The 11,472-nt window shown below is 40.4% G+C and overlaps 3 protein-coding genes across 3 annotated transcripts; all 3 read right to left on the reverse strand.

Moving 5' to 3' along the window:
- LOC109703631 (epsin-3) lies at nucleotides 27–1,807 on the reverse strand. The gene is made up of 4 exons (XM_020224327.1): nucleotides 1,564–1,807; nucleotides 1,355–1,477; nucleotides 948–1,109; nucleotides 27–869 (listed from the first exon to the last, which is right to left on the reverse strand). The coding sequence occupies exons 1-4, from the start codon at nucleotides 1,659–1,661 to the stop codon at nucleotides 320–322; spliced, it is 933 nt and encodes a 310-aa protein (XP_020079916.1). The 5' UTR covers nucleotides 1,662–1,807; the 3' UTR covers nucleotides 27–319.
- Nucleotides 2,292–3,791, reverse strand: LOC109703744 (protein SCARECROW 2-like). The gene has a single exon (XM_020224467.1). It carries the CDS (start codon nucleotides 3,789–3,791, stop codon nucleotides 2,292–2,294), a length of 1,500 nt encoding a protein of 499 aa, XP_020080056.1.
- On the reverse strand, nucleotides 5,952–11,067 carry LOC109703625 (kinesin-like protein KIN-10A). The gene is made up of 6 exons (XM_020224320.1): nucleotides 9,375–11,067; nucleotides 8,949–9,104; nucleotides 8,716–8,823; nucleotides 8,299–8,409; nucleotides 6,738–8,183; nucleotides 5,952–6,472 (listed from the first exon to the last, which is right to left on the reverse strand). Exons 1-6 carry the CDS (start codon nucleotides 10,029–10,031, stop codon nucleotides 6,224–6,226), a joined length of 2,727 nt encoding a protein of 908 aa, XP_020079909.1. The 5' UTR covers nucleotides 10,032–11,067; the 3' UTR covers nucleotides 5,952–6,223.

Here is an 11,472-nt window from a genome sequence, read left to right on the forward strand (position 1 = left end):
TGAACACATATATTAAGGCATGGGATAGTAAGGTCACTTATCAATCTTCTATCAAGAGTTATGTTGATATAAGATATAACTTCACCTCAAAATGTCTATGCAGTACACTGCAAGCGACTACAAGAAAATCTTCATACATGCCAGTACACTTCCACGAACAAAATCAGCAATTGCTGTTTCAGAATCCTGCAATTTAATGAAGTTTTTACCTCTACCATATTGTAGTTTTCTGTTTTTCTATTTACTAAGTTTCTTTTCAACATACAAAAGAATGACAAATAAAAGCTTATATGCCTTGCTATTTGTTAGGTCTCTCCCCTCAAAACCCCAGTGACATTTGCCGCTCAATCTTCTTTGTCACTTTACATGCATCTGATATACTTCGTTGCGGTATTATTCTTCTATAGCTTTTGCTTTGATTGGTGCTCCCAAAAATTTGCGAACTAAATCCAGTAGACGAGCCAATCTTGTATTCTACTTCATCTTCATTAGTTGATTCAAGGAGAGAGCCATTCTCCTCAATAGGAGAATTCCAAAGATGCAACCCCTCTAATCCCTTCTTTTCTGATCCTTTTCGAAGATTCTCAAGGGGTTCATTCGCCATTTTGTACTGTATCTCTTGATTATTTGGTCCATCTTGCACATTCCATGTGGGACTATTCGAGGAGCAGGAGCCGAATGATGAGCTTCCGAAGCTTTTAGAAGAAGAGGGAGAAGATGAAGAGGGAGAAACAATCAAATTTCCGAATCCTTTGATCTCTTGTGAGATCTTAAGTGCCTTCGCGCGTGCTTCTTTGAGTTGATCTTCATTGCTCAGTAGCTTCAATATCTTCTCAGATTTCTTCTGCATGCATGATCCCCAATTGAACCTGAGAAAAGGCATTAATTTCAAAAGGAAATTCCATATATAGTTATAACAAAACATCAATAAATTTGTTATATTTTACCCTCTTTCATCTACATAATTGAATTTTCCGAGCTCTCGAATGACATTTGTATCACAGTGAAACTCTTCAAAGAGATCTTCCGGTCCGTGTGTTAACAGGAATTCCAGGACTACTAAGGACTTGTATGATTGCCGCCATTCCTTAAAATTAACAGAGCGCAATCTACAGCAAAAATAAATAAACAAGTAGAATAAAATGATGTATGAGATTAACTATGTCAGAAACTTGATAACAAAAATTTGTTTCATTCTTCTCTTGATTGGAATGTACCATCATAATAATGATTAAATTAGACAATATACATCTTCATTCCTTGTTCAATCATCATAGTCATAAACCTAACCAATGTATATTTCATGACCGTGTAACGAAAATCAAGCTAGGTAAGAAATAAAAGTAGACTAGACCTCCTATGCAGCACATCTGCAATCCTCCCATAATCATCCATGTCGAAAGACGCTTCGGATATTCTTGTCATCGTCTTTGTATCGGGGCCCCATGGCTCGCTGTTCGTAGCCTCTTCGGTCAAACTGTTAGAAACATTTCCAGAACTTGAATCTTCTAAGATTATGATCTATATATGTAAAGGAAAATAAGAGTTTGAAACTAAACTTACATTTCGGCTTGCGTGACATCAGTCCAGGCAAGCCTAGCTGACTTGTACTTCTCTTGAAGAAAAGAAGATGCTTGCTTCTTGATCTCACTCAGAAACATTGTTTCCGTTGCGGAGAGCGAACAGTTAGTAACAATCGCAGGTTAAGCAAATTTCATCGTCAAGTTCATCCTTGATTTGCAAAAATTCTTTTTCAGTGCAACAAACCATTCACGTGAGAATTATAGGACGAAAGGAGAAAAAAAAAAAAAAAAAAAAAAAACATTTGAATTTTGAGATCAATGAGGAAACATTTTGCACCGTTGCATGAGGATTCATAATAAGAGAAAGAACCAAAAGGAGGTTGCAGGGTATATTTAGGAGGAGGCTAATTTTGGGCATAAGAAGGATTCTAAATTCTACAAACTCGCGTGTTCTTCTACGATCAAGCAAAACCCCGATATTCTCGTGGGACCCACATCTCCAAAATTCACGTAAGAATAAGACTCGGCAGTGAATCGACTCAGCCCGCCGACTTCGCCGAAGTGCGTTGAGTTCGAGTAAAAAATCGGCGGCGAAATACCCTGTTTCACCGACTTTCGGTGGCGCACGTGGAAACACAAAATGGGAGAATACTGTTCACCTTTTAACAAGTAAAATCAACCATTAGCTTTTCTTATCTATCAATAAAATTAACTACAAACACAAATCAATCTACCAACTTCTATGCTTGTAAAAAGAAAACGAAAAATCTACAACGAAGATCGTGCGGTCCATGCAGACGCGGTGTACAATCCTGCACCTTTCCAACCGAGCCCGAGCGAGCCGTCCGATCCATGCAACACACTGTAACCCAACGCAGGTGGAAACATGTTAACTATTAGCTGTGCTTGAGCCATGGCGTTCCCACTCATCTCAACCTGGACGAACCCTCGCCGGGCCAGCTCGTCGCGCCACCTCCCCACCTTCTCCTCCCCGCCCCGGCCCGGCCCGCCGACCGCCACCACGTTCGCGATCTCCCTCGCTAAAAGCCCGCTCTCCACGCGGTGTCGGCCCACGTCGTCCACGGCCCACGACGAGCCCAGCGAATCGAATACGGTCGAAAAGTAGTGCAGCGCCCCCACGAACCGGCCCAAGAAGGGCCCACAGTTGTGGCCCATTTCTTGCTCCACCAATGTGACCACTCTCGGGCCCAGGTGCTCCAATAGCCTCATGGTGTTGCTCTCGTCCCCCGTGGCGTCGTACAATGCGTGCCGCATCAGATGGACGGCCACGGCCTCCCCCGACCTCCGACCGGGCGGGATGATGACCGAAGAAGGGTCGAGGTCGCCCGACCGCCTCGCAATCGGGTGGAACTCGAACCGCATCCCGAGCCTCCTCGCGAACCCGGCGAGCTGCATCCCGGTCTCCTCCAGCACCGGGCCCGACGGGCCGAGGCCTGTCATCCTGACCTGCGGGGGCCCATTGGGCCTCGTGGCCAGGATGTGGAAAAGGGCCGGCCACTGCAGGCCCTGCATGATGTCCAGATCAATGATGTGTATTCTCTCTTCCTGGTGGAAGGCTTCTAGTATGGTTTGGTTAGCCGTGAAGTGACCAAACTTAATGAAAGGAGAGAGATTGTTGAAGGCCTGGAATGCAGAGAGGATGGTCTTGTAAGGGAGCAACAGGGGAGAGCAAACACCTATGCATGAGTTCACGATTCTGGAGGCCATGGCTTCCGCGAAGTACGCGACGACTCTCTCCGCGCACGACGCCGCATACGGAGAAGCCATCTGGGTGAGCTCCAGAAGCATGTTCTGGGCCTCCCCCAAGTTCTCCGTAGATATTTGAACCGCGCACTCCATAAGCAGTGTGATCATCCGCATCTCATGGTCGTGATGTGGTCTCTCGCCGCCCTCGTCGCCGCTGCGCTCGTAACAATCTCTTCTTGGTGCCTTTTGCGGTGGCGTGTGTACGTCGGATTGGGCTACGTAGTTGTTGTTCGACGGCGTGTTGTCGATTGAGAAGTCATCGGTATTTTGAGAGAGTGATGGGTTTGGTCTAATAAGTTGGTCCATGAATTCCGAGAGGTCGGTGGCGGTGGCGGTGACGGTGGCGGTGTAATGGCCGTCGAGGAGAGATCGGTCGTACGGTGGTGCGGTCATTTGCATGTTATCGGGCGGTAGCGCGAAGCCGATTTGGTTGCAGAGCCACTGGTCATTGGATTGGATTATGCCGAGAGCACAATCTGCCTCAAAGCCTTGTTCAGTCATAGCGAATGATGGGAGAGAAGGGAGGGCAAAGAAGAGTGCAACTATACAAAAGGAGTATATAGAGCCATGCTATATATTGTCTTTACTTAGTCATGTGTTATTTAATATATATATATATATATAGAGAGAGAGAGAGAGAGATAGACCCCTCTTGCTTACTCGGTCAATAAGGGAGTTTACTAGTGCAGGTGAAATACAGAAAACGATTCTCCTTTTCGGATATTTTATATAAAAATAATGACATCTAATTAAATTTTTTATTTTTACAAAAACACATATAAAAATATATTTTTTTCTAATTGTTTTCGATTATTAGACGTATTATCATTTTACATGTCCGAACAAAATTGATCAAATATATATCCTATACAGAATACCAATTATCAAAAAGAGTACTTTCTCACGAAACAGAGGATTGATATTATCCTACATGGAATAATTTTTACAAAAGAGACTTTCTCATAGAATGTAGAGAGAGAGAGAGCTATTATATATGTTAGGCCGGCCATAATACGAAAGACATGTAAATGAAGATAAATGACCTTAGAGGGCAAGCCAAATGTCATATATAATAATATAATATTTATCATATCATGGAAGAATATATAAGGCTTTGCCTCGTTTTACTTGTACAATCCAACTGTTGCAGAGAGAGGAGGCAGAGTTGCTTGGTGGGTTAAATAACCGAGTAAAATACATATTTATCAGTGTGGGGCTCATGGACAAAGGTGTTGAAGCTATTTAATACTGCAAAGCAGATGCAAACAGTTTTAATTTGGAGAGGGACCTGCAAACTAAGAACATGTATTCAACAGATAATTGATTAGAAAAGTGATTATGTAAGTTGATGGGTTATATATGGCTTTCAATACATATTTCAGAGTCTGAGCAAGCTAGGAATCTTTAAATTAAGAGTTTAATGTTGCAGAGCGAAGAGATTACCTCTTAATTAATCTGTAAACAGAAACTTGGATCAAGTAACACAATTGACTAGATTAATAGAATAACATAAAGGAATGCTGATCATTGTGATAGCACCACAGAACCAATGCCCATTGCCCTACTGCATAACACAAATTAAATAGTTAAAGTCTCAATTTAATTAGCTTGTCTTTCTCACCAAAAAAAAAAAAAAAAATCAATTTGATTAGTAACGTATTTAAGATGCTAAAGACTAACTTCAGCAAGTTTTAGATGCTGATGATTGCGAATTAAGGGTTGACACTTGACAAAGAACATCATGAAGAATAAAATACTAATCCAATATAAACGAAGCGACGAACCTTGCAGCTTCTGCAAGAGGACCCACATGTAAATAACCCTCAGATTGCGACAGCATACTCATCCTTATTGCCATCAGTTTTTTCTAATACCACTAGACTATGTTTACATGATTAAACTAACCAAGAAAAACAGAAAACTACAGCTAAGCAGGACTGCAACCGACTCATTCAAAGTTAGATCGACAAACCGAACTCATGGTTGTATTCATTTGTAGTTTTCTGCCAACCCAACACATGGATTTCACAAGCATGGTAAGTTCGCTATACTCGCAAAAGAAGCTTAGGGAACATCATCAGTTAAGGCTAGGTTGCCTTTTTGGGAGACAACCTCAAGGGCAATTTTTGTTCTTCCCTCGCTCCTGATTTAATTTCACTGGATTAGCCAATTGAATCATGGAACCTCAAGCAAATTATAAAGTGGGACGTAGAATTTGGAAGTTATTAATCAAAGATGATACAAAAGATACCGGAGATTAAAAGCATGTCAAGCGTGGCCCACAGGTCAACATCGGAGCACGGCTTTCTCATACTTTGACAAATGTAAGCAAATAAAAAAAGTATTCAAGAAGATCCTTTTACTTCTCCCATGATTAATTGACTGGGTAATACTGTCATAAAATGATCACCAAGAGAGTAATGACTACTTAGTCTTCACTAAGATGACATATAGTTGATTTGTTTAAATCAACCAAATATTCATTGGCTCAACGAAAAGGAAAAAAAGAAAGGTACTGTTGTAAGCATATTTGAAGATTGTTGCTATTTATTCATAAATCTTGCTGATCTCCTGCAGCAGAGTTGCTAAAAAAGTTGTTACTATTAAGTGTTTCTCACCTAGTCATCCCAGCTACTTCAATATACCTAAGCACTAGTGCGGTTGAAAATATCCACAGGCACACTTCAGTTTATTAAAATGTCTGAGATCAGATAAAGTTACAACATGCAAAGAGGAAAACTAAATTTCAGCAAAGTTATACGTAAATGATACAACGAATGCATCCCTTGCAAGGATCACATTACATGGATGAGTCAAATATCTCTTGAGTTCTTCAGAAGAACATGCAAAAGATATAGTACACAAAACATGCACGCATGGCCATAAAGCAATGGACAAGCATTCATAAGAACAATATAGGGTAGTGTTCAACCTTATACGCTTAATTCCGTCAGATAGTTTGTGTTGATCTGAGAAACTTTCGGTGAAAGGCCATCAGGATGTTGAGAGTTCACACCAATATTCTCCAATGAGCTAAATGGTATGTGATTCGGCCTTTGAACCGCCTTCTTAGCCGACCGCAAAGAGGCGAGGTGACCGTTCAGCTGGTTGTTGCAGATGGGTAGTCTGCTAACTTGTGTTGCTGCTTCATTTTCCTTGGCGACTGGATTTCCTGTGGGATCCTGCAATGGCAAACAACAACTCTGTTAGTAAATTTTCTCTCAAAACATAGGATGGTGTGGAGAAAGCACATTGGCACAAACTAAACTTTCCATTGGAAAATATTTTTACTAAACCTATAAACATTTAGTACAGTTTACATCTGGATCATGAAAGTCGGTTGAAACTCCGACAGAACTAAAAAATGAAGAGTTGAAATAAACTGAAAATCAAATAACTTTCGAATAAGATGGTGATAAGATATATCTAGCAGGAAGGGATACATACCCCAAGCAACAGAAAAGTGAAAGGTTGCTTGTTATTTTCTTCCTCAAAGTGCATCTCAATAAGTTTCCTCAGATCAGAGAGGCTCGAGCTCTTTAACAATTTCACCTTTTTTATAAGATTTCCTGGACATTCTTTGGATGCCTCCCACTTTACATAAACATCCATCAACCCTTCTGTCTCCCCTTCCCCATTCCTGATGTTCTCCTCAAAATCTTCAGATTTCTCTGAAAAAGCATGTCTTTTAATTAATTCCGATTCTGCTGATTTCTGCTTATCAACCATATTAAGCAACACAAGTGGTGCATGCAGTGAAGAAACTGGGCTATCAGTTTTTTTCACATCAGAAATAAGACCATTTGGTGGCCTGAATTCTAATTTCTCAACTTCAAGGGTACATGGCTGCACATTTTCATCACCATATCTTTGCTTAGTAGGAGTTTGGACTTTGACCTGTTGAGCAACTTCCCGATGGTTCCCGCAAAGCCTGAAAATATTCTGAATTCGTGTTTTTCTCGTAGCAGTAGAGTCGATCAGAGGTTCAACTTGCTTTTGCAAATAAATATCAGAATCCCAGTCAACATTCTTCCTAAATCGTTCTGAGTTTTCTTCTACAACTTCCTTATCAACCTCATAGTCAAACTCAGCACTTTCTCTCTCTTCTCCTTCTTCATCGTCCTCAAAAACAGTACTCAAAACCGCCTTATCAGGGAATCTCACAAAATCAGCATCAGCCCCCTCTTCCATACAAATATTACAAGAACTCCAGTTATTAGAAGGCGACTGGCGAAGGTCTACCTTTATCTCTTTCACATCTTGAATAGCTGGTTGGTCGCCAAAATCCAACTCCATAGATTTCACCATTCCCTGGTCTCCTGCACAAACTTCCGACAACTTCTTCATAAACCTTCCTGCCTCTAGGTCTTCGTTTAGTGCACAGTCACTAACATTGCTTCTTTCATATTCAACTTCATGCAAGCGCCGCTTAAGTATATTGAGCTCCTCTTGTTGTTGAAGCATCTTCTCTTCCATTTTCATCAACTCAAGTCTCAATGTCTTGGTTCTCTCAATAACTTTTGAATTGATCTCTTCTTCTTTCACTGCCACTCCTTTACCTTCTATCTGTCTAATCTTAGCCCTTAATTGTGCGGCTTCTTCCTCTTTATGCAATAGTTCTTTTTGGGCTTCATCTCGCTCTCTCTCTTTAAGTTTATTTTCCATTTGCAGCTTATAAATGAACTGATTCATTGCTGCTATTCTTGCATTTAAATGTACAGATGGCTCCTCAAAGTTCATTTTTCCCTTTGGAGTCGGCATGTGGGCGGCACGGACGATGCACTTTGCTTTAGCTCCATACTCAAGAGTAGATATTGTCTTATGCAGCTCTTTAGGATCGGGGCTTGCACATAGAATCATCAAAATTTTTGACTTATCATCCTCGAAAGAATCCTGAAAATTCCAAGAAAATATGAAAGCACTTGGGTCATCCTTTTCCTATTACACGTTAAAAAGGGAACTCTTTTTTTTTTTTTTGTAGAAGTCATATTATTTTAAGAAAGATTACCTGTAAAAGCATTGTAAGTTTGCTATCCCTGAAGGGAACATGAGAATCACCATTTGCAATGGATTCGACGACTCTCTTCAGAGCTGTATTTCCTTGATTTATTTTCGCTGTCTGCAACAGATTAATTGTAAAGATAACACGAGTTCTAATTATAGTTGGGCAGATTTTTTTTATCGAATCAAAAGATCTGGCCCGTCATCTATAACTGCCAAACTTTATCTTATTCATCACACTGGTGTTGCTCCATCAAATTGAAGCAAATGAAACACTCTGTGACTTAAAGAGATGAAATTCAAAAAAACAAGAGCAACAGTGTCTGAAGAACATAGAGGAACTAGCAAAATAAGAGAATATATTGTCTATGAAGCTTGTAGACCCATTTATTAGCTATTTGCGTAATGAAAAGATAAAATTCACCTGCATTTTCGCTTCGAGTCCAGTTTGGCCAGCAGCTTCTATGTTCTCAGAACCAGCCATATCAACAAGCATGAGCCTTCCACCCACCGAAGGGACATCCAAAATTATCTGTAAATGGCCATCGCGTATAATGAAAATCAGATTTTTTTTTTTTTTTGAAACATGAAAATTGGAAAGTTGATCTAAAAAAAATTCATAAAAGAAAAGAAAAGAAACATGTAAGTGCGACAAACCAAGCAGTGGCTCCGCGAGCTTCTTTCGTTACAAAGGGTGCTCTTAACAATCCGCCGCTTCTCCACCTTGGCAACTTCTCTCGATATCTTCCCAGCTTCATTTCCAGATATATAGGTTGCATTCTTCGCCTTTTTTCCCATCACTTCTAGTCTAACCTGTGCGGTCCCAAATCCAATAGTTTGAAACTCATTATGATGATTCTTCAGTAACTAACTATGGCATTCTTAATAGAATCAATAGAGACAAATTGGAAAGAAATAGGAAAGAAGAATGTGATTAGTTCCTCATATTCCCAGCTTTGAATCACTAACTAATACCAGAGTGATAACTACTAGTACCAAAAATCCTCAAATTTAGAACATAAATCTCACAGAATTAAGCAAAATGGTCTAATCAAGATGCCAAGAAAGCGAATGAAGAAGTACCTTAGTAGTATTCCCTTTCGGAGGCCCCATGCTCACTCCTCCGGCATTCATATTACCGGAGAGAAGATCATATATCTCCTCATTGTAAATCTCCAAAACCGCAACTTGTACAAAGAGACCAAGCCCAAAACCCGCATCATCCACACCGGCCTCTCGGTCTCCCTCCCCTAGTATATCCTTGAGAGCTCTGTACACGATCCCCGGCTCTTTTGAGCACCCGAACATCGTGTGGCTCTTACCGGCGCCGGTTGGACCGTACATCATGATGGTGCACTTTGCGCCCAATCTCACACCCTCGATCCTCTTTTCCACGAATCTCCTATAAAACGCCTCAAGATCTTCATCCTCGGAGACAGAAACCCCATCAAGGCTGAAATCCCGGTAGCCGATGTCGGTCCGAACCCTAATTGAGTGCCCGCCTTGAGGGATCTCGAGGGCAGACGCCGGTTTCTCCTTCCGATCCGGGAAATCTCTGACGCGGCCGATGACTTCGACGGGGTGTTCGGTCGGAACCGCCTCTTTGATAGCCGAGAGAGGGCATGGCGACGGGTGGGCGTTGTTCTTCGGGTTGGGGAAATGGAGGCGGTGCTTCGAAGGCGGGGTCTTTAATGGGGTTTGGTGGCCGTGTGCTGGTCTCGGAGACGGCGTGGGAGCCATTGGAGGGAAACCCAGAAAGGAAGTAAGGTTTTGATCAGGGTTTGGGGGAAATGATTAGCTTCCGAAATTCTCTTTGAAGCTCGAGCGAGATTCTTGGAGAGAATGGAGGAGAAAGAAGTGCTTGTGAGAGAAAGAGAAATGGTGAATTTGAGGCGAAGGGAAGAATGATCCTGAAGGACTATTTGAGAAAAAAGCTGGGAAAGGGAATGAGAAAGGTTTTGATTAGGGTTTCTATTCTATGATTTTTGCTAGGGAACAGGAAATGGAAAGAGACGACGATGTAGAGACTAGAGAGAGAGAGAGACGAAGGGGGTTTGTTCGGAATTTGAAATGAATATAGCCGTTGGAAGGCGTAACGGCTATTTCTCCCGGAGCGCACTAAAGGCAACTGGGAGGACGAAACGGGAAATACACAGTAAAGGGAATCATCCTATGCGGGAGCAGATCTACCGTCCGTTTTTTACAGGTAAGGTAATGAGGGAATGTGGTCGGCGGATTCAGCGCCCGCATACGAATCTCCGTGCGACAACGCGGGCCCTTCCGCGAAAGCGGATCCCGAGAGATCAAAGGCGGGTCCAAAAAATTATAATTATAATTATATTAAAATGTAAATTAGGATGAGATGAATATCGATGGAATGAGCAATAGTCTTTTCATTTAAAGATCTAATTTATCATCTTAGAGACATTCAATATGCTGCATAAATGAAACAAGAAATATTCACCAGTAGCTATTAGAAGGGACTATTATTTTTTACTAGAAATATAATATTTTCTCTTTGAATATTCGTATCTGCTGGCCATGAAAACTTTCACCGGGTATCAATTACAACAATTTGGATAAAAAAACATGGGCGGAAACATATTTATAAGGGGCAATTTCATGACTACCCTTGTAAAATTTAAAAATATCATAGATACCTTTCAAAATTTTGAAATATCATCAATGCCTTCTCAAACTTCATAAACTATCATGAATATCCTTCCATCACCCTCTATTTGCTTTTGTAAATTTTTATAAAATAAAATAACTTTTCTACCCCTAATTGTTGGTGAGTAAAAGTGTACGGAGACCCCTCACCTATAGGTCTATTAAAATTAAAAGGATTGTTCAAATGGCCTATAGGTGAAAGAAATTTTACGCACTTTTATTTTATTGTAGGAAATACATTCTATATGAATGTCAATTGACACTATCAAGAATTTTGGCTATCTAATTTTTTTTTTGTGTAATGTTTGTAAATTATTATATTTAAATAGAATTAATAAATAATTAACTCTTGAGGTAACATGAATATTAATATTGACAGTTATATATTATGATAAACTATATAATTTCATAGCGAAAAAATTAAAAAGGAACATTTTATATTTAGTAAATTATAAATATTTTATTAAAAATTTTAAAAAGTAAAGTTCAATTAATATACAGTTCAAAATTT

The sequence above is a fragment of the Ananas comosus genome, linkage group 25 (genome assembly GCF_001540865.1).
Source record: "Ananas comosus cultivar F153 linkage group 25, ASM154086v1, whole genome shotgun sequence".
Classification (NCBI taxonomy): domain Eukaryota; kingdom Viridiplantae; phylum Streptophyta; class Magnoliopsida; order Poales; family Bromeliaceae; genus Ananas; species Ananas comosus.